The following is a 22,853-nucleotide window of genomic DNA, read 5'->3' as shown; positions in this document are numbered from 1 at the left end:
ATCTTGTTGTGGGGGTGCTTTGCTGCAGGAGGAACTGGTGCACTTCACAACATAGATGGCATCATGAGGGGGGAAAGTTCTATGGATACATTAAAGCAACATCTCAAGACATCAGTCAGGAAGTTAAAGCTTGGTTGCAAATGGGTGTTCCAAATGGACAATGATCCCAAGCATACTTTCAAAATGGCCTGAAGGAACACAAAGTCAAGGTATTAGAGTGGTCATCACAAAGCCCTGACCTCAATCCTATAGAAAATATGTGGGCGGAACTGAAAAAGTGTGTGCGGGCAAGGAGGCCTACAAACCTGACTCAGTTACACCAGCTCTGTCAGGAGGAAGGGGACAAAATTCACCCAACTTATTGTGGGAAGCTTGTGGAAGGCTACCCAAAACGTTTGACCCAAGTTAAGCAATTTAAAGGCAATGCTACCAAATACTAATTGAGTGTACGTAAACTTCTGACCCACTGGGAATGTGATGAAAGAGATAAAAGTGGAATTAAATCAGTTTCTCTACTATTATTCTGACATTTCACATTCTTAAAATAAAGTGGTGATTCTAACTGACCTAAGAGAGGGAATTTTTACTTGGATTATTATTTAATTAAAATGTTTTTTTTAACCAAGTAGGCCAGTTGAGAACAAGTTGTCATTTACCACTGCGACCTGGCCAAGATAAAGCAAAGCAGTGTGACAAAATCAACAACAGAGTTACACATGGGATAAACAAATGTACAGTCAATAACACAATAGAGATATTTGTATACACTGTGCAAATTAAGTAAGGAGATATGGCAATAAATAGGCCAATAGTGGCGAAGTAATTGCAATTGAGCAATTTACATTGGAGTGATTTATATTTGCAGATGAGAATGTGCAAGTAGATATACTGGTGTGCAAAAGAGCAGAAAAACAAAAACAAATATGCTGATGAGTTAGGTAGTTGGTTGGATGGGCTATTTACAGATGGGCTGTGTACAGCTGCAGTGATTCAGTAAGTTGCTCTGACAGCTGACGCTTAAAGTTAGTGAGGGTGATATAAGTCTCCAACGTCAGTGATCTTAGCAATTCATTCCAGTCATTGGCAGCAGAGAACTGGGAGGAAAGGTTGCCAAAATAGGTGTTGGCTTTGGGGATGACCAGTGAAATATACTTGCTGGAGCGCCTGCTATGGGTGGGTGTTGCTATGGTGACCAGTGAGCTGAGATACGGCGGAGCTATACCTAGCAAAGACTTATCGATGACCTGGAGCCAGTGGGTTTGGCAACGAATATGTAGCGAGGACCAGCCAACTGAGCATACAGGTCACAATGGTAATGGTGGGCAGTATATGGGGCTTTGTGACAAAACGGAGGGCACTGTGATAGACTGCATCCAATTGGCTGAGTATAATGTTGGAGGCTAATTTGTAAATGACACCGCCAAAGTCAAGGATTGGTAGGACAGTCAGTTTTACGGGGGTATGTTTGGCAGCATGAGTGAAGGAGGCTTTGTTGCGAAATTGGAAGCCGATTCTAGATTTAACTTTGGATCGGATATTCTTAATGTGAGTCTGGAAGGGGAGTTTACAGTCCATCCAGACACCTAAGTATTTGTGGTTGTCCACATATTCTAAGTCAGAACCGTCCAGAGTAGAGGTCGACCGATTAATTGGAATGGACGATTAATTAGGGCCGATTTGAAGTTTTCATAACAATCGGTAATCATCTTTTTTGGACACTGATCATGGCCAATTACATTGCACTCCACAAGGAGACTGCGAGACAGGCTGACTACCTGTTATGTGAGTGCAGCAAGGAGCCAAGGTAAGGTGCTAGCTAGCATTAAACGTATCTTATACAAAACAATCAATCTTAACATAATCACTTGTTAACTCCACATGGTTGATGATATTACAAGTTTATCTAGCTTGTTCTGCGTTGCATATAATCAATGCTGTGCCTGTTCATTTATCATTGAATTACAGCCTACTTCTCCAAACGGGTGATTTAAGAAGCGCATTTGCGAAAAAAGCACTATCGTTGCACCAATGTGTACCTAACCATAAACATCAACGCCTTTCTTAAAATCAATACACAAGTATATATTTTTAAAGCTGCATATTTAGTTAATATTGCCTGCTAACATTAATTTATTTTAACCTCTCTAGGGTACTTGGGATGCTAACGTCCCACCTGACCCTCATCCAGTGAAAGTGCAGGGTGCCAAATTCAAACAACAGAATTCTCATAATTAAATTCCTCATTCCTCACATGTATTATACACCATTTTAAAGATAAACTTGTTGTTAATCCCACCACAGTGTCCGATTTCAAAAAGGCTTTACGACAAAAGCATACCATGTGATTATGTTAGGTCAGTACCTAGTCACAAAAAAACACAACCATTTTTCCAGCCAAAGAGAGGAGTCACAAAAAGCAGAAATAGAGATAAAATTAATCACTGACCTTTGATGATCTTCATCAGATGGCACTCATAGGACTTCATGTTACACAATACATGTATGTTTTGTTCGATAAAGTTCATATTTATATCCAAAAATCTCTGTTTACATTGGCGTGTTATGTTTTGCCTCCAAAACATCTGGTGACAGTGCAGAGAACTACGTCAATTTACAGAAATACTCATCAATAATGTTGATGAAAATACAACTTATGCATGGAATTAAAGATATACTTCTCCTTAATGCAACCACTGTGTTAGATTTCAAAAAAAGCTTTACGGAAAAAGCACACTATGGAATAATCTGAGGACTGAGTATAATTTATGTCCAAATACCTCCTTTTTGTTTGCGTATTTAGTACAGTAATCCAAAAGCGCTGGCACTAGGTCCAGACAAAGTCAAAAAGGTTATATTACAGTTCGTAGAAACATGTCAAACGATGTATATAATCAATCTTTAGGATGTTTTTATCATAAATCTTCAATAATGTTTCAACCGGAGAATTCCTTTGTCTTTAGAAATTAAAGGGAATGGAGCGAACTCTCACGGGCGCGCGCCTGACTGAGCACATGGCCTTCTGGCAGACCCATGACTCAATCAGCTCTCATTCTCTCCCACTACACAGTAGAAGCCTGAATCAAAATTCTAAAGACTGTTGAGGTCTAGTGGAAACCGTATGAAGTACAATATGACCCCACAGACACTGTGTACTGGATAGGCTAAGACTTGAAAACCTACAAACCTCAGATTTCCCACTTCCTGGTTGGATTTTTTTCTCAGGTTTTTGCCAGCCATATGAGTTCTGTTATACTCACAAACATCATTCAAACAGTTTTAGAAACTTCAGAGTGTTTTCTATCCAAATCTACTAATAATATGCATATCCTAGCATCTTGGCCTGAGCAGCAGGCAGTTTACTCTGGGCACGCTTTTCATCCGGATGTGAAAATACTGCCCCCTACCCCAAAGAAGTTAACTAGGGAAATTGTGTCACTTCTCTTATGTTCTGTGCAACAGAGTCAGGGTATATGCAGCAGTTTGGGCCGCCTGGCTCGTTGCTTCAAGCATTGCGCTGCTTATGACTTCAAGCCTATCAACTCCCGAGATTAGGCTGGCAATACTAAAGTACCTATTAGAACATCCAATAGTCAAAGTATATGAAATACAAATGGTATAGAGAGAAATAGTCCTATAATAACCACAACCTAAAACTTCATACCTGGGAATATTGAAGACTCATGTAAAAAGGAGCCACCAGCTTTCATATGTTCTCATGTTCTGAGCAAGGAACTTAAGCGTTAGCTTTTTACATGGCATGTAATTGCGGTTTTACTTTCTTCTCCAACACTTTGTTTTTGCATTATTTAAACCAAGTTGAACATTGTTTCATTATTTATTTGAGACTAAATTGAGTTTAATGATGTATTATATTAAGTTAAAATAAGTGTTCATTGTTCATTCAGCATTATTGTAATTGTTATTATTACAAATATATATTTAAAAAATTGGCCGATTTTTAATCGGTATCTGCTTTTTTTTAGTCCTCCAATAATCGGTATCGGAGTTGAAAAATCATAATCGGTCGACCTCTAGTCCAGAGTAGTGATGTGATCTTAGAATTCCTCACAATCAAATGTCGACCGCATTATCGACCAAGAGAATTCTCTTCAATTATAATCGCAGTCGTATATATTCCCCCCCAAGCAGACACATCGACTGCCCTGAACAAACTTTATTTGACTATGTAAACTGGAAACCACATATCCTGAGGCTGCATTCATTGTAGCTGGGGATTTTAACAAGGCATGCTTCAAGAGGGCCACCATTGTTCCTGTTCCCAAGAAAGCTAAGGTAACTGAGCTAAACGACTACCGCCCCGTAGCACTCACTTCCGTCATCATGAAGTGCTTTGAGAGACTAGTCAAGGACCATATCACCTCCACCCTACCTGACACCCTAGACCCACTCCAATTTGCTTACCGCCCCAATAGGTCCACAGATGACGCAATCGCAACCACACTGCACACTGCCCTAACCCATCTGGACAAGAGGAATACCTATGCAAGAATGCTGTTCATCAACTACAGCTCAGCATTTAACACCATAGTACCCTCCAAACTCGTCATCAAGCTTGAGACCCTGGGTCTCGACTCTGCCCTGTGCAACTGGGTACTGGACTACCTGACGGGCTCCCCCCAGGTGGTGAGGGTAGGTAACAACATATCCACCCCGCTGATCCTCATCACTGGGGCCCCACAAGGGTGCGTTCTGAGCCCTCTCCTGTACTCCCTGTTCACCCACGACTGCGTGACCATGCACGCACCCAACTCAATCATCAAGTTTGCAGACGACACTACAGTGGTAGGCTTGATTACCAACAACGACGAGATGGCCTACAGGGGAAGGTGAGGGCCCTCGGAGTGTGGTGTCAGGAAAATAACCTCACACTCAGCGTCAACAAAACAAAGGAGATGATCGTAGACTTCAGGAAACAGCAGAGGGAGCACCCCCCTATCCACATCGACGGTACAGTAGTGGAGAGGGTAGTAAGTTTTAATTTCCTCGGCGTACACATCCCGGACAAACTGAATGGGTCCACCCACACAGACAGCATGTTGAAGAAGGCGCAGCAGCGCCTCTTTAACCTCAGGAGGCTAAATAAATTTGGCCTGTCACCAAAAGCACTCACAAACTTTTACAGATGTACAATCGAGAGCATCCTGCGGGCTGTATCACCGCCTGGTACGGCAACTGCTCCGCCCACAACCGTAAAGCTCTCCAGCGGGTAGTGAGGTCTGCACAACGCGTCACCGGGGGCAAACTACCTGCCTTCCAGGATACCTACACCACCCGATGTCACAGGAAGGCCATAAAGATCATCAAGGACAACAACCACCCGAGCCACTGCCTGTTCATCCCGCTATCATCCAGAAGGCGAGGTCAGTACAGGTGCATCAAAGCAGGGACCGAGAGACTGAAAAACAGGTTCTATCTCAAGGCCATCAGACTGTTAAACAGCCACCACTAACATTGAGTGGCTGCTGCCAACAGACTGACTCAACTCCAGCAACTTTAATAATGGAAAAATTGGTGTAAAAATGTATCACTAACCACTTTAAACAATGCCACTTAATATAATGTTTACATTCCCTACATTACTCATCTCATATGTATATACTGTACTCTTTACCATCTACTGCATCTTGCCGAGGCTGTTCTGTACCATCACTCATTCATATATTTATATGTACATATTCTTACATTTACATTTTACATTTCATTTAAGTAATTTAGCAGACGCTCTTATCCAGAGCGACTTACACTTGTGTATAAGGTAGTTGTTGTGAAATTGTTAGGTTAGATTACTCGTTGGTTATTACTGCGTTGTCAGAACTAGAAGCACAACCATTTTGCTACACTTGCATTAACATCTTCTAACCATGTGTATGCGACAAATAGAATTTGATTTGATTTGCTGGGCGGGCGGGCAGGTAGGTGAGGGCAGCGATCGGTTGAAGAGCATGCATTTAGTTTTACTAGCATTCAAGAGCAGTTGGAGGCCACAGAAGGAGTGTTGAATGGCGTTGAAGCTCGTTTGGAAGTTTGTTAACACAGTGTCCAAAGAAGGGCCAGATGTATACAGAATGGTGTCGAGATTCAATGTCAGGATTTGTGAAAAACTGAGTTTAAATGCATTTGGTTAAGGTGTATGTAAACTTCCGACTTCAACTGTATGTTTGTATCACGTCTTTATGCTCTGTCTTTGTGTGTGTGCCTGCAGACACCTCCTGCACCACTGCTTCCAGGCCCTGATGGATCATGGGGTGAAAGTCGCCTCCGTCCTGGCCAACTCCTTCAGCCGTCGCTGCTCCTACATTGCAGAGTCTGATGCCCATGTGAAAGTGAAGGCCATTCACTTTGGCTTTGTTTTAGGTAGGCCCCTGCACCCATCAACTTTCCTCACTTTTCTTCAACTTTTGTCTGGTTGTACTAATGTTGACCCTGTCCTGTAGGTGGCTTTCTGTCTGACGCAGGCTGGTATGGTGATGCAGAGAATGTGTTTCTGGCGTGTCTGCAGCTGTGCACACTGCATGATGAGGTTCTGCACTGGTACCGTGCTGTGGAGTGCTGTGTCAGGTAAGTTGGTCCCAGAGAGTTAGTATATTCTGTTCTGATTCTAGTTCTATGGCTGGTAACTCCTAGTTTATATTTGCCCACAAAAGCTTGCTAGACTCAACTCTTTCTCTTAGGTTGCTTCATGTCCGGAATGGCAACTGCAAGTACCATCTTGGTGAAGAGACTGTCAAGTTGGCCCAGCTGTACATGGACAAACTGGCCAAACATGGTCATCAGGCCAACAAAGCTGCACTCTATGGAGAGCTGTGTGCTCTGCTCTTTGCTAAGAGCCTTTATGATGAGGTATTTTGCGTTAAAGAGATACTTTATATCAAGTGGTGGTTAGATTTTTTTGGTGTTCTGGTTTTTCCTGTAAATATCATCACCTATATCATGTCTTGTGCAGGCCTACAGGTGGTGCATAGAGGCAATGAAAGAGATCACAGTGGGTTTGCCTGTTAAGGTTGTGGTAGATGTCCTAAGACAGGCTTCCAAGGTATGAGAGCTCCCTTTTCCTGTGTTAGACTATGAATGGATAAACAAATACTTTTTGAGATGTTCCCATACGGTCACATGAGCCACTGTAATACTGTATTAGTAATTTATGCTGCTTCAGACTGTAGTTGGCACTTAGCGTGGTTTCATGTGTTTGGACCTACAGGCCTGTGTAGTAAAGAGGGAGTTCAGGAAGGCAGAGCATCTGATAAAGCATGCTGTTTTCCTGGCACGGTAGGTTAGTTTCACAACACTGTGTGTTGGAAAATGTATAAGCTAGTATTTGTCTGTCTCCTTCACTAATGTCTGCTTCCTTATTGTTTTGCAGTGAGCATTTTGGACACAAGCATCCCAAGTATTCAGACACTCTCCTTGATTATGGTTTTTATTTGCTGAATGTGGATAACATCTGCCAATCAGTTGCAATATACCAGGTGAGAGAGTTAGTCTGAGATGTACAGTTTAAGTCAGAAGTTTACACACACTTGGGTTGGAATTAAAACTCATTTTTCAACCACTCCACAAGTTTCTTGTTAATAAACTATATAGTTTTGGCAAGTCTGTTAGGACATCTACTTTGTGCATACCACAAGTCATTTCTCCAACAATTGTTTACAGAGATTATTTCACTTATTGTGGGAAGCTTGTGGAAGGCTACCCGAAACGTTTGACCCAAGTTAAACAATTTAAAGGCAATGCTACCAAATACTAATTGAGTGTATGTAAACTTCTGACCCACTGGGAATGTGATGAAAGAAATAAAAGCTGAAATAAATCATTCTCTCTACTATTATTCTGACATTTCACATTCTTAAAATAAAGTGGTGATCCTAACTGACCTAAAACAGGGAATTGTTATGAGGAATAAATGTCAGAAATTGTGAAAAACTGAGTTTAAATGTATTTGGCTAAGATGTATGTGAACTTCCGACTTCAACTGTAGATAGACAGCAGAGAGGGGAGGTGTATCAAATGTGTGATATTGAAACTGTGTTAATATTGCAGACGGCTCTAGATATCCGGCAGTCGGTTTTCGGGGGAAAGAATATCCATGTGGCCACAGCACACGAGGACCTGGCATACTCCTCCTATGTGCATCTGTACAGCTCTGGCAAATTTGACAATGCACTGTGAGTAATCGTTTTGTCACCATTGAGACAATGACTTATCAACCACCCAAGCCCACCTCAGCTAATCCCTACCATTGTGACGCAGAGTTGTCATAATGCTTCAGCAAATGTGCAATATATCAGGGGCGTCGGTTGACACAATATAAGTAACCTAATTTATGTCCCTTTTACTGCCATAATGCCTCTACTGATTTTACAGCTTTTGCATGCAGTAATCATGTGCCTTTGAACCAGATTTATACTGTTAGCATTACGCCGGTGAGCCCTAGGAGGAAGTCCACTGTGTGAAGCGCACCCTGCACTAACACAAAGAACATGAGCACATCTACTGCTGCTAAGCTTCCCAGTAAAGCAATAAAGCAAGCAAGCATCCTAGAAGAAAAGTGCTCAAAATAGCCCACGTAAACATATGTAGTTTAGAAAACAAGGTTCATGAAATCAATAATTTGCTAGAAACGGATGACATTCATATTCTGACTATTTCTGAAACTCACTTAGATAGTACCTTTTGATACAGTTGAAGCAGTACAAGGTTATAACATCTACAGAAAATATAGAAATGCCAATGGTGGAAGTGTTGCTGTTTATGTTCAGAACCACATTCCTGTAAAGATCAGAGAGGCTCCCATGTTAAATACTGTTGAATTAATATGGCTACAGGTTCATCTGCCTTACTTAAAGCCCATTCTAATGTGAATCTGCTATAGATCACCAAGTGCAAACAATCAGTATCTGGATAACGTGTGAAATGCTTGATAATGTATGTGATATCAACAGAGGTATATTTTCTGGGTGATTTTAAATATTGGTTTCATCAAGCTGCCCACTCAAGAAAAAGCTTTACACTGTAACCAGTGCCTGCAACCTACCAGGGTAGTTACAAACGGCACAGGAATGAAATCGTCAACATGTATTGATCACATCTTTACTAATGCTGCAGATATTTGCTTGAAAGCAGTATCCAGGTCCATCGGATGTAGTGATCACAATATAGTAGCCATATCTAGGAACACCAAAGTTCCAAAGGCTGGTCCTAATATTGTGTATAAGAGGTCATACAATAAGTTTGGTAGTGATTCATATGTTATGGATGTAAAGAAGATGTAGGTCCGTGGTGTGTAATGAGTAGAAAACCGTCAATGCACTTGACATATGAAATTGCTTATTCAAGTTAATAATAAGCATCCACCCATTAAGAAATCGACTGTGAAAACTGTTTAATCCCTGTGGATTGATGATGAATGGAAAAATTGTATGGTTGAGAGGGATGAGGCAAAAGGAATGGCAAATAAGTCTGGCTGCACAACCGATTGGCAAACTAATTGCAGATTGAGAAGTCATGTGACTAAACTGAATAAAAATAAACTACACTATAAAACAAAGATAAATTAAATATAGAATGCATTGCTAAGGATTCACACTTTTTTTTTCAATTATCTCCTAAAATGACGTACCCAAATCTAACTGCCTGTAACTCAGGACCTGAAGCAAGCATATGCATATTCTTGATACCATTTGAAAGGAAACACTTTTTAAGTTTGGGGAAATGTGAAATGAATGTAGGAGAATATAACACATTAGATCTGTTAAAAGATGATACAAAAAAGAAAAAAAACGTTTTCTTTGTGTTATTTTTCAGCCCAGGCATAATTTAGGTTTTGGACACTAAATGGCAGCAGTGTTTGTGCAAAGTTTTCAACTGATCCAATGTACCATTTATTTCTGTTCCAAATTTTGTATCAAGACTGCCTATTTGGTTTATTAATACATTTTCAAGTTCATAACTGTGCACTCTCCTCAAACGATAGCATGGTATTATTTCACTGTAATAGCTACTGTAAATCGGACAGTGCAGTTAGATTAACAATAATTTAAGCTTTCTGCCGATATCAGATATGTCCATGTCCTGGGAAATGTTCTTGTTACTTACAACCTCATGCTAATCCCAATAGCCTACATTAGCTAAACCGTCCCGAGGTCGGGATACCGATCCTGTAGAGGTTAAATTACATTTTGGGGGGAGGCAAACTCACCTCCATCATTCTTTGAATCAGATGGCTCATTCATCACAAAACCAACTGATATTGCCAGCTACTTTAATGTTGAAAAGATGGCGCTGGAGAAGAAGGCTGACGTTTTACGTGTTCCTATCCAATTGTGTTTTTTGTTTGTTTCTTTGTGTTTAGCTTATTTTTTTACTTATTTTGTACATAATATTGCTGCTACTGTCTCTGATGACTGAAAATAACTTCTGGACACCAGAACTGCGATTACTCACCACGAACTGGCAGAATCCTCTATTTCCTTTAAATAGCCCGGCATGAATGACATACTGCTTTCCCGGGAACAGGCCCAGATCCCTGTCATTTGCGTGAAGAGAAAAAGGGGCTAGAGGGCGGGCTGCCTTCTGAGAATTCGTAGACGATCGAATAAACCCCCACTGCCAGCGAATGTGCAATCTTTGGGAAAATAATATCGATGCTCTATGCGGAAGATTAAACTATCAAAGGGACATTCAAAACTGTAATATTTTATTCTTCACGGAGTCGCAGCTGAACGACGACATTATCAATTTACAGCTGGCTGGTTATACGCTGTATCGGCAGGATAGGACAGCGGCGTCTGATAAGACAAGGGGCGGTGGACTGTGGATTTTTGTAAATAACAGCTGGTGCATAATATCTAAGGAGTCTCAAGGTTTTGCTCGCCTGAGTTAGTGTGATCCACAGCTTATCATGAGATACTCTATCTACAGTGGTTGCTCCACTAAAAGTTTTGCAATGATGCTGCGGGATTTAGAGGTAATCTGTGGTTTAGTACGGTACCCTGCATCACCACTTCATTGCTCCAGACCAGTGTAAGGGGGAGTTAGAGCACTGATTATGCTTTTGGGTCCTACTGTGTATCTAACTTACAATGAATGGGTGACATAAACCTAAATAGAAACTGATATTTGTGCACTTTTGTTTTTACTTAATTATTATTTACTAAAACTGTTACACTTATGTTTTTATTGTGTTAGGAATATTTTGCTCTTACTGTAGTACTGTAGCCCACTTCCGACCAGTCGTGTTGTACTGCGCCTGGGTGGCACAATGTTCTGTGTTGCGACAGATGCTGGTTCAATACCCGTGCCGGCCTTGACTGGGAGACCCATGAGATTACTAGGTTTTTAGTTTGTCTCCCTCTAAAAACAGAAATAATATTAAATAACAAACTGGCTTTACTTACAAATTAGTAACAATGTCTCACCCCATGTTCAAGAATGGCCTTTTCTCACTCATTTTATGTTATTTGAAAACGAAATCATCTCCAAAATATTTTTTTTAAACAAAGCAATTTCTTATTATTAATTTAGAATTATATTAAATCTCCATGGATATTCTCACAGATATATTATTAACAGGACTATATATATTGGTCATGGCTCCTGAGTGACACACAATAGGATTGCCTTGCAGTTCTCCAGCTGTATCCACTGAAAGCACGTGAGGTTCAAGGCACGAGGGCAGGGGGCATGGGATGGGCCGCAGAGCCGTGCACAGAAGACAGACCTAGCCAATGGGGAAGGGAGGAGGGGGGTGGACCCCCACCCCACCACACTGGGTAGTACAGAGCAACACTTTTTAAGGGGCATTGCACTAATAACGGTGCTGACTAGGGAAACGTTCTTGCTGTTTTAGCAGGTAGCTGGACAATAGATTTGCATAGATGGAGGGTAGAGGGAGAATTCTATCGTCAAATGTATTTCTAAGTTAACTTAGGTTCTAAGTATTAATGTTATAATTATGTATCACATCCAACTGTGATTGGGAGTCCCATAGGGCTGCGCACAATTGGCCCAGTGTTTCTCTCCCTCTAAAAACTGAAAAATGTTTTGGCCTTTATTCAGATTACAATCGCTCACTATTGGGTTTTTTTAAGCTAAATAACCTCCAAAATATCGTTATATTATCAAGTTGATGGCACAGTCAAATAGCGGGCACCTACATAAAGCCGAGTGACTCACTCATTCATGGCTTTGGATCCAAATAAATATGTACCAACATTCTTTCTGATCGTCTTTTAATAAAGAAATGTGTTGGTTAAACTGACCCGGACAGCATGTACGGTATTATAATAGCCCATTTATGTTATTAGCAGGCTATTAGCAGCACAATATACATTTAACAACACCTCTCTGTATTTTGAAACTTTGTGGATGGGGCCTCCAGAGTGGCACAGTGCAAAATGCATTGCTACAGATGCAGGTTCGATACCCGTGCCCGCCACCACCGGGAGACCCACGAGGCAGCTTTTATTTTTAATTTTAGAATCCTTCAATCCTCAGGTTTTCTTGGAATAAAAACACCATAATATTAATCAAACGATTAATATCGTCTACCCAGAGATTTTCCATCTGTATTTTTCGTAGCTGTCTACATACCACCACAGACTGATGCTGGCACTAAGACTGCACTCATTGAGCTGTATTCCGCCATAAAAGCAAACAGGAAAATGCTCACCCGGAGGCGGCGCTCCTAGAGGCCGGGGAAAGGAATGCAGGGAAACTTAAATCAGTCTTACAAAATTTCTATCAGTATGTTAAATATGCAACAAGAAGAAAAAAAACTCTAGACCACCTTTACTCCACACACAGAGACGCATACTAAGCTCGCCCTCCATTTGGCAAATCTGACCATAATTCTGCTTACAACCAAAAATGAAAGCAGGACGCACCAGTGACTCGGTCAGATGAAGCAGATGCTAAGCTACATGGCTGTTTTGCTAGCACAGCCTGGAATATGTTCCGGAATTACCCCCAATGGCATTGAGGAGTACACCATACAAGTCATTGGCTTCATCAATAAATGCATTGATGACGTTGTTCCCACAGTGACCGTACGTACATACCCCAACCAGAAGCTTACTGCCCTAACAGATCCACAGATGATGCAATCTCTATTGCACTGCCCTTTCCCACCTGGACAAAAGGAACACCTATGTGAGAATGCTATTCATTGACTACAGCTCAGCGTTCAACACCCTCGTGCCCTCAAAGCTCATCAATAAGCTAAGGACCCTGGGACTAAAGACCTCCCTCTGCAACTGGATCCTGGACTTCCTGACGGGCCGCCCCCCAGGTGGTAAGGGTAGGTACCAACACATTCGCCACGCTGATCCTCAACACAGGGACCCCTCGGGCGCGTGCTCAGTCCCCTCCTGTACTCCCTGTTCACTCATGACTGCACGGCGAGGCATGACTCCAACACCATCATTAAGTTTGCAGATGACACAACAGTGGTAGGCTTGATCAACGACGAGACAGCCAATAGGGAGGAGGTCAGAGACCTGGCCGTGTGGTGCCAGGACAACAAACTCTCAATGTGATCAAGACAAAGGAGATGATTGTGGACTACAGGAAAAGGAGAACCGAGCACGCCCCCATCCTCATCGATGGGGCAGGTTGAGAGCTTCAAGTTCCTTGGTGTCCACATCACCAACATACTAACATGGTCCAAGCACACCAAGACAGTCGGGAAGAGGGCACAACAAAACCTTTTCCCCCTCAGGAGACTGGAAAGATTTGGCATGGGTCCTCAGATCCTCAAAAAATTCTACAGCTGCACCATCGAAAGCATCCTGACTGGTTGCATCACTGCCTGGTATGGCAACTGCTCGGCCTCCGACCGCAAGGCACTACAGAGTGTAGTGCGTACGGCTCAGTACATCACTGGAGCAAAGCTTCCTGCCATCCAGGACCTCTTTACCAGGCGGTGTCAGAGGAAGGCCCTAAAAATTGTCATAGACTGCTCTCTCCCGCTTCCACACGTCAAGCGGTACCAGAGCTCTAGGTCTAGGAGGCTTCTAAACAGCTTCTACCCCCAAGCTATAAGACTCCCTGATCATGTGCATTGCCCCCTCTCTTTTACACCGCTGCTACTTTGTTATGATTTATGCATGGTCGCTTTAATAACTCTATCTACAAGTACATATTACCTCGACTAACCGATGCCCCCGCACATTGACTCTGTGTCGGTACCCCCCTGTAAATAGCCTCCCTATTGTTATTTTACTACTGCAAATTGTGACTAATTCAAATTTGATTAGATTTTTTTAATTTGGCAAGATTCGCAAACTTAGGCATGACATGCCAGCAACAAATGCTGACACTACATATCCAAGTCGATCTGACCAAATTATGACAGACAAGCATTGTAATTTTGAATTCTGTGAAGTTAGTGTGGAAGAGGTGAAAAAATGATTGTTGTCTATCAACAATGACAAGCCACCGGGGTCAGACAACTTGGATAGAAAATTACTGAGGATAATAGCGAATGATATTGCCACTCCTATTTGCCATATTTTCAATTTAAGCCTACTAGAAAGTGTGCCCCCCCAGGCTTGGAGGGAAGCAAAAGTAATTCTGCTAAGTCCCCTTTACCAACCCTTAGTAAGCTTTTGCAAAAATAGTGTTTGACCAGACAATGCTTGTACAGTAAACAAATTTATAACAAACTTTCAGCATACATATAGAGAAGGACATTCAACAAGCACAGCACTTACACAAATGGCTGATGATTGGCTTCGAGAAATTGATGATAAAAAGATTGTGGGGGCTGTTTTGTTAGACTTCAGTGCAGCTTTTGACGTGATCGATCAATGTCTGTTGCTGGCAAAACGTAGGTGTTATGGCTTTACACCCCCTGCTATATTGTGGATAAAGAGTTAAGCCAGAGTGTCTATATGCAGATGACTCAACACTATACATGTCGGCTACTACAGCGACTGCAATGACTAAAAGACTTAACAAAGAGTCGCCGTTAGTTTGAGTGGGTGGCAAGGAATAAGTTAGTCCTAAATATTTAAAAAACTAAAAGCATTGTATTTGGGACAAATCATTCACTAAACCCTAAACCTCAACTAAATCTTGTAATAAATGATGTGAAAATAAAGCAATTTGAGGTGACTAAACTGCTTGGAGTTACCCTGCACTGTAAACTGTCATGGTCTAACATATATTAATATCAGTCGCTAAGATGGGGAGAAGGGTGTCCTTAATAAAGCGCTGTTCTGCATTCTTAACAGCACTATCAACAAGGCAGGTCTTACAGGCACTAGTTGTCACACCTGGACTATTGTTCAGTCGTGTTGTCAGGTGCCACAAAACAGGACTTAGGAAAATTGCAATTGGTTCAGAACAGGGCAGCACGGCTGGCCCTTGGATGTACACAGAGAGCTAATATTAATGATATACACGTCAATCTCTCCTGGCTCAAAGTGGAGGAGATTGACTTTCACTTTTACTTGTATTTAAGAGGTGTTGAATGCACCGAGCTGTCAGTTTGAACTACTGGTGCACAGCTCGGACACCCATGCATACCCCACAAGACATGCCACGAGGTCTCTTCACAGTCCCCAAGTCCATAACAGACTATGGAAGGCGCACCGTATTACATAGAGCCATGACTACATGGAACTCTATTCCACATCAAGTAACTCATGGAAGCAGTCAAATTAGATTTAAAAAACAGATTATTAAAAACACCTTATGGAACAGCGGGGACTGTGAAGCAACACAAACATAGGCACAGAGACACAGACACACGATAACATACACACTATACATACACATGGATTTAGTACTGTAGATATGTGGTAGTGATGGAGTAGGGGCCTGAGGGCACACAGTGTGTTGTGAAATCTGTGAATGCATTGTAATGTTTTTCAAATGGAATATACTGCCTTAATTTTGCTGGACCCCAGGAAGAGTAGCTGCTGCTTTGGCATCAGCTAATGGGGATCCATTATAAATACAAATTCCACAGGGCTCGGCAGTATACCATATTTTACTATATACACCGGTATTGATGCACTGACTGGTTTGGATTTTTACTTTACATAATGGTATTTTAATGTTTGATTTGTTAAGTGTGTAAATGCCACTCTGCCCCGTGTAATGTCCATTTTTATAGTTTATTCTGTTTGCTTCTTGAGTTGTCTCTCCCTCCTTCCACACACACCAAGCCCCATCCCCATCATACCCTACTCATAAAGCATATTTAGAACTTTAATTCTAAAAACAATGTGAACAATATTATGCTGATATTTAGGCCATGTCGCTCAGCCCTATGTCACCATCTCTTATGACCTTAAATTTAGACCAAGGTACTTGGTTTCCATTCATGTTATGTACTCTTACTTGTATTCCAACCTCTGATGTTCATGCAGGCCATGTTTGTGCTTTAGCTTCTGATGTAACTGTGTCGCTGAGCTCAATCTGTTCCCCTGCTGTGCCCTCTGGGTATTTTGTGTACAGATTCCATGCAGAGCGGGCCATAGATATTATCACTCACATTCTCCCGGAGGATCATCTGCTGCTGGCCTCCTCCAAAAGAGTCAAAGGTAAAAACGGCTTTCACAACTATCTGTGTGCTCCTGTTCCCCGGCCTCTGTGATGGGCACACGGATGTCTGTGAATCTGACGGGTATCAATACGTTCCACTGCGGTAGAGTAAATTAATGTAGAGGATTTGTTTTATCATGGAGGTGATGAGAGGTCTGTAATTTGGAGAATAAATAGATTGGATCAGTAGATATCTTTCATTTCCTAACTAACTTGTTCAGATGACCATCTGACTCTGTCCTCTTTCTGACTGTGTTGTGCTGTTCCCTCAGCTCTGATCCTGGAGGAGATTGCTATTGACTGCCACAACAAGGAGACAGAGGAGAGGCTGCTCCAGGATGCCCATGACCTCCACCTCTCCTCTCTCCAGCTGGCCAAGAAAGCCTTTGGGGAGTTCAATGTTCAGACAGCGAAGCACTATGGCAACCTGGGCCGCCTCTACCAGTCCATGAGGAAGTTCAAGGTCAGATCATCCCTCCCTTTCATCCAAGTGTCTGTAGAAAACATGCAGTGGTTGACATCTGACATACTGTCATCCTATGCTCTGTCTGGTAAACTTCCATCCAAATCTTCTCCACATTGTTTACCAACCCTGTGATTTCACTTTGATAGCAGGAAGTGAATCCTCTTTCTAAGGAGGCTTAAATGTCACAGGGGCTCTGGGGTTTTATGGTAGTTGAAAATGCAGACCCCAAGGCTGTGGATGACTGAGGTCTCACTTACCCTGTTTGTTTCAGGAGGCAGAGGAGATGCACATCAAGGCCATCCAGATCAAGGAGCAGCTTCTGGGTCAGGAGGACTATGAGGTGGCTCTGTCTGTGGGCCACCTAGCCTCTCTCTACAACTACGACATGAACCAGTATGAAGATGCAGAGAGGCTTTACCTGCGCTCCATTGCTATTGGTCAGTCTTCAGGCTAGATTGGGGTCTATTCTTCCCTTGTGTACTCTTCTTTTTTGTAATCTATTCTTCCTCATTCTACCATTCCATATTCTTACGTGTGTGTGTGTGTCCCTGCAGGTAAGAAGCTGTTTGGGGAGGGCTACAGTGGACTGGAATACGACTACAGGGGCCTAATTAAACTTTACAACTCTGTGGGGAACTATGAGAAAGTCTTTGAGTACCACAATATTTTATCCAATTGGAACCGGCTGAGGGACCGGCAGTTTGCTGTGGCTGATGCCTTAGAGGACGTAAACACCAGCCCCCAGGCCACCGGGGAGGTGGTGCAGTCCTTCCTACTGTCACAGAACAATGGGGCTGGCCCACCTACTTAGGCTCACCACACAGACACACATATGCCCACATACTGATAGAAACGCTAAAGGTGTTCACGGCTCACTTACATTTGTTGAACACACCCTCTCCACATCAAGGTATATGGTTGGCTATGGGAAAATGCACTATCGCCTGTGGAATGCATATAATCTAGTGTTTTTGTCCTCACTTTTGTTCCCAACGGGGGCATTCTCCTGTGATCAAACCGGTATTGAACATTTGATGGAAGGAACCTCTTGCCATCCACTTCGCATCACCTAACATCGCTTTCATCACCTTCAGTCTTCTGTAAGAGGAATTGAGAAAAGGGGGAAAAAATAAAACAACGACATCATAGTGTGTTCTAGCTCTAGAATAGGAATTGGTTTGTTTTCGGCTTCATTTTTGGTCAGCGCTTGCCCTTTGTTGACCATTGGGATGTCCCCTACAAGCATGGATGGAGCACCTTTTTACTTTGGCCAATTATAAAGAGCAAGTTACTTTTTCTGGGTGGAATCCTTATTTTATTGTTCTAATGTCATGAGGGAGTTTACAAAAGAGTTTTCATCCATGGACCAAATCTTCAGTTTCCTTTTTGCCACACCTGTTTTTGTCTCCATCTAAAGACGTTGGCGCAGTCTTTATGCTTGTGCTTAAAGGTTGTCCGTGATTTGATGAATTTGAAATGCACCAGTGTGTGTATTAAATTTGACCACAATTGTGCTCAGTAGATTTGTTTTTGTTGTTGCACTTACGTGTAGTTTATTTGAAAATGTACGGGGGTACTTTTTTTTTTTAGGAATTAAAATGACAAGTATTTCTAAAGAATTTCATATAGCTAAACCAAAAACAGGTGAGCTTAAACCTGCTATTCAGATGACTCCCTCCCTGTGTTCCAGTGCAAACAGCCAGACGGAGGTCCTCTAACATCATCCCCAAGCTATTGTGCATATAAGCCTGGTACATCGATTCAAAGTTGGCCTTAGTGGGAGTGACCGTACGGAGTAAAGTATTTGTCATTTAATTTTAGCGAATCACACAACTGCGAGGCATGGCTCTGTGCTTGTGGTATGCTAGCATACGGGGGAGGGTTAGGGGGAAGGTTGTGGGAGATGATTGGTTGTTAGATTAAGCCTATGCTTCAGGAGTTTCTCCCGGCCATTCTGTCCTGGCTAACGAAGGTCAAGTTTGACCCGTTGGACTACCAGACTCTTCGGGCATTTGGGCTGAAGTGTCTGGGAACGAGATTAGGGGTCCTCAAACACACCATTAACAATAGAATAGGCCTTGTGTTTTCATTTTAGAAACCATTGGCCTAGTAAAGGATTACCTATTCCAAAGTAATGTAGTAAGTACCCCATTGTGTGTGGACTAGGTCAATGGAAATTATTGCCTTGTTTTGGAACAAATGCATGTCTGTCTAATGGATGTTATTGTTACATGTGCTGTTATGTTTCAACTGAAGTCCAAGCCTTCGCCTTAAAGGACGATCAGCCAAAGGTGCTCTTGTTCTGGTTCTTAGCATGCTTGCTTTCCAAATACCCACACTGGAGAGAGACACACTACCGTTCAAAAGTTTGGGGTCACTTAGAAATGGCCTTGTTTTTGAAAGAAAAGCACAAAAAAATGTCCGTTAAAATGACATCAAATTGATCAGAAATACAGTGTCGACATTGCTAATGTTGTAAATTACTATTGTAGTGGGAAACAACTGATTTTTAATGGAATATCTACAGAGGCCCATTATCAGCAACCATCTCTCCTGTGTTCCAATGGCACGTTGTGTTAGCTCATCCAAGTTGATCATTTTAAAAGGTTAAATGATCATTAGAAAACCCTTTTGCAATTATGTTAGTACAGCTAAAAACTTGTCTCAACATCAACAGTGAAGAGGCGACTCTGGGATGCTGGCATTCTAGGCAGAGTTCCTCTGTCCAGTGTCTGTGTTCTTAGCCACTCTAATGTACTTGTCCTCTTGCTCAGTTGTGCACTGGGGTCTCCCACTCCTCTTTCTATTCTGGTTAGAACCAGTTTGCGCTGTTCTTGGCAATGTCTCCCATGGAATAGTCTTCATTTTTCAAAATAAGAATAGACTGACGAGTTTCAGGACAAAAGTCTTTGTTTCTGGACATTTTGAGTCTGTAATCAAACCCACAAATGCTGACGCTCCAGATACTCAACTAGTGTAAAGAAAGCCAGTTTTATTGCTTCTTTAATCAGAACAACAGTTTTCAGCTGTGCTAACATAATTGCAAAAGGGTTTTCTAACACAGGAGTGATGGTTGCTGATAATGGGCCTCTCTACGCCTATGTAGATATTCCATTAAAAATCTGCCGTTTACAGCTACAATAGTCATTTACAACATTAACAATGTCTACACTGTATTTCTGATCAATTTGATAGTATTTTAATGGACAAAAATTGTGCTTTTCTTTCAAAAGCAAGGACTTTTCTAAGTAACCCCATACTTGTGAACGGTAGTGTATACACTATATATACAATAGTATGTGGACACCCCTTGAAATTAGGGAATTCAGTTATTTTATGTTTAAAATCGAGCACACTGCCATGCAATCTTCGTAGACAAACATTGGCAATAGAATGGCCTGTACTAAGAGCTCAGTGACTTTCAACTTGGTGCCGTCATAGGATGCCACGTTTCCAACATGTCAGTTTGTCAAATTTCTGCCCTGCTGGAGCTGCAATGTCCACCGTAAGTGCTGTTATTGTGAAGTGGAAACGTCTAGGAGTAACAACGGCTCAGCTGCGAAGTGGTAGGCCACGCAAGCTTACAGAACAGGACCACAGATTGCTGAAGCGAGTAAAAATCGTATGTTATCAGTTGCAACACTCACTACCAAGTTCCAAACTGCCTCTGGAAGCAACGTCAACTCAAGAAGTGTTTGTCGGGAGCTTCATTAAATGGGTTTCATGGCCGAGCAGCCGCACACAAGCCTAAGATCACCATGCACAATGCCATGCGGCTGCTGGAGTGGTATAAATTTGACAATAGAAAGTGTTGATTTAAGAAATTAGATGTTGAAAGAGGTGATCCACCTTGTAATCGGAGGTTGTGGTCCATCCTGGCTGCTATATGGCTGTCTGTATGTCCTTAGTTTTGTTTACAAGGCTCTAATTGTTTCTTGTGAATGTTACTGGAAGGGATCCTTAGAAAATCTTATGGTATTTGTGATTGCAGCACACACCCTATCCTTTCTGTCAATGTCCGCAAGACTGCAGTAAGATTAATTGACGGTGTCTCTGGAAGCAGACAGCTCTTAAATCAGGAGTTTCATCTTAGTTTGTTATAGGTGGAACAACTGTTGAGAGTTTCTCTTCAAGACAAGTTTGCCACTGGAACTGGAGCAAGTACAGCCCATTTAAGCTTTTTATTTTGTTTTTAATACATGTGCTGTCTATATTCTCACATGCATTACAATACGCCAGCCTTTTTTTACGGCACATTTATTTCCACACGAACATCATTTTAACCATTGCTCACTCTGAAACTCCTGTATATGGAAGGTTGTCCAATTCTACAAGTATAAATATGGGCAAGTTTCATAGACCTACATTAAGGCCACTCTTGGACTGAAGTTTTGATTAAGGTTATGATGAGATGGCTAAACTTCATTTTAAGAGGCTTGCATCACCTGTATTTAATCCATAGTTAACTATGTTCTTGAAATCACATTTAAAGGTCGTGATTATTAACAGATAATTTGTCCAACTCCTGCAATCATTTAATCTTGGTCTGTGAAACTGTTCCTACATGTGTTAAGAGTATAAGTACTGTGCGTCTGGGTTACAAGTGTAGACACATTGAGTTTAGGTATGACCCTGAGAGAAGTATCTGGCAGGATTTGCAGAACTAGATTGCCGATATTCCATGCATGCATTATCAGAGTTTAAGGAACTGTGGTGTGCGTTGAAGTGATCTTTTGATATGTATGTATTCATTGCACACTGTTTGTATTGCTGCCTGCTACAAAGGTGTCTATTACAGTCCTCTAGTTAAGAGTGGTCTTAGTGGTTGTTCCTCATGCTGTCCATGTCTACCCAGAAAGGTAAATGAAATTATTGTAATGTGTGTACTGAAAACATGAAAATAGTTGTCATTTTATGTATTCTCTCCATTATTTGAATGCCTTCTGCAGTACCTCCAAATCAATTTGACAGTTAGCAACAGTGGGTCAGCCCATTATTCGGTAATGGGATGGGTTCTTAAAATGAAATAGCACCAAAAAAAATATTACATGAGGGCTTTCAAGCATCTTCTTTTGCTTCATGTCAACACTGTAGCTACCATGTTTTTGTACATTAACATTTTACATTGGAAATATTGTTCTCTTCAAAGCTCAGAAAATATGAATATTAAAATGTTTAAAAATTAAAGACGTATTAGTGCAGCGCGATGAAACTATTTGTTTCATTATTACACAACTAATTGACAGACGTCGGTTCAATTACTTGAATTCCATGTCGTTTTTTTAAGCGCGCCGTTTCTCTAGAGATCATTCACTAGAGAAATGAAATCAAGAACTATATGGGATGCTTCGCTGAAGGGATTTGTAGTTTTTCATTAAGCAAATGTTCAAACTATTTCAGCACAGAAATATTGTAATTAGCTACAATGACCATAATCCATTGCGTATATTTGCCTGCTTAGATACTCAACGGTCTTTGGTAAAAGTGTATGTTTAGGAACTGTGCTTACATGCTTACGCATACACCGCAGCTTGCAAGGGGAATGTACACAACGATGAGAGAGGGGGATGGAGACAGTTCGTGAAGTATGCCTATATCTACTTTCAAAAACGAGAAATGATTGTCGGACATCTCTGCTGCAGATTTAGGTAGGCTTGCCTATCTAAATAGAATTACTGAAGACAGTACAGTATGGGGAGAACAGAGATAAAGTTAGATGGTTGTTTGGCTGGCTACTACTCCCTACAAACAACCTGGTCTCGGAGCATTTCGTATTATTCTGTACGAGAATATGAACCTTCCATTTAGCATGTTACGT

The 22,853-nt window shown here is 41.7% G+C and overlaps 1 protein-coding gene across 1 annotated transcript in view; it reads left to right on the top strand.

The window, feature by feature from the left end:
- The window catches only part of LOC135548376 (amyloid protein-binding protein 2-like), a 28,902-nt gene extending 6,680 nt beyond the window's left edge, over positions 1-22,222 (top strand). Inside the window, exons 3-13 of the mRNA XM_064977910.1 lie at positions 6,224-6,375; positions 6,456-6,579; positions 6,693-6,861; positions 6,965-7,054; positions 7,220-7,287; positions 7,382-7,487; positions 8,059-8,183; positions 16,483-16,568; positions 16,842-17,032; positions 17,307-17,472; positions 17,590-22,222. Of these exons, the coding sequence (XP_064833982.1) occupies positions 6,224-6,375; positions 6,456-6,579; positions 6,693-6,861; positions 6,965-7,054; positions 7,220-7,287; positions 7,382-7,487; positions 8,059-8,183; positions 16,483-16,568; positions 16,842-17,032; positions 17,307-17,472; positions 17,590-17,846 (1,534 nt within the window). The 3' untranslated portion in view covers positions 17,847-22,222. The remainder of the gene's footprint in view (positions 1-6,223; positions 6,376-6,455; positions 6,580-6,692; positions 6,862-6,964; positions 7,055-7,219; positions 7,288-7,381; positions 7,488-8,058; positions 8,184-16,482; positions 16,569-16,841; positions 17,033-17,306; positions 17,473-17,589) is intronic.
- The last annotated feature ends 631 nt before the right edge of the window (positions 22,223-22,853 follow it).

This window comes from Oncorhynchus masou, chromosome 11 (assembly GCF_036934945.1).
Source record: "Oncorhynchus masou masou isolate Uvic2021 chromosome 11, UVic_Omas_1.1, whole genome shotgun sequence".
Lineage (NCBI taxonomy): Eukaryota > Metazoa > Chordata > Actinopteri > Salmoniformes > Salmonidae > Oncorhynchus > Oncorhynchus masou.
Note: the sequence above shows the minus strand (reverse complement) of the source record. Positions and strands in the feature narration are given on the sequence as shown.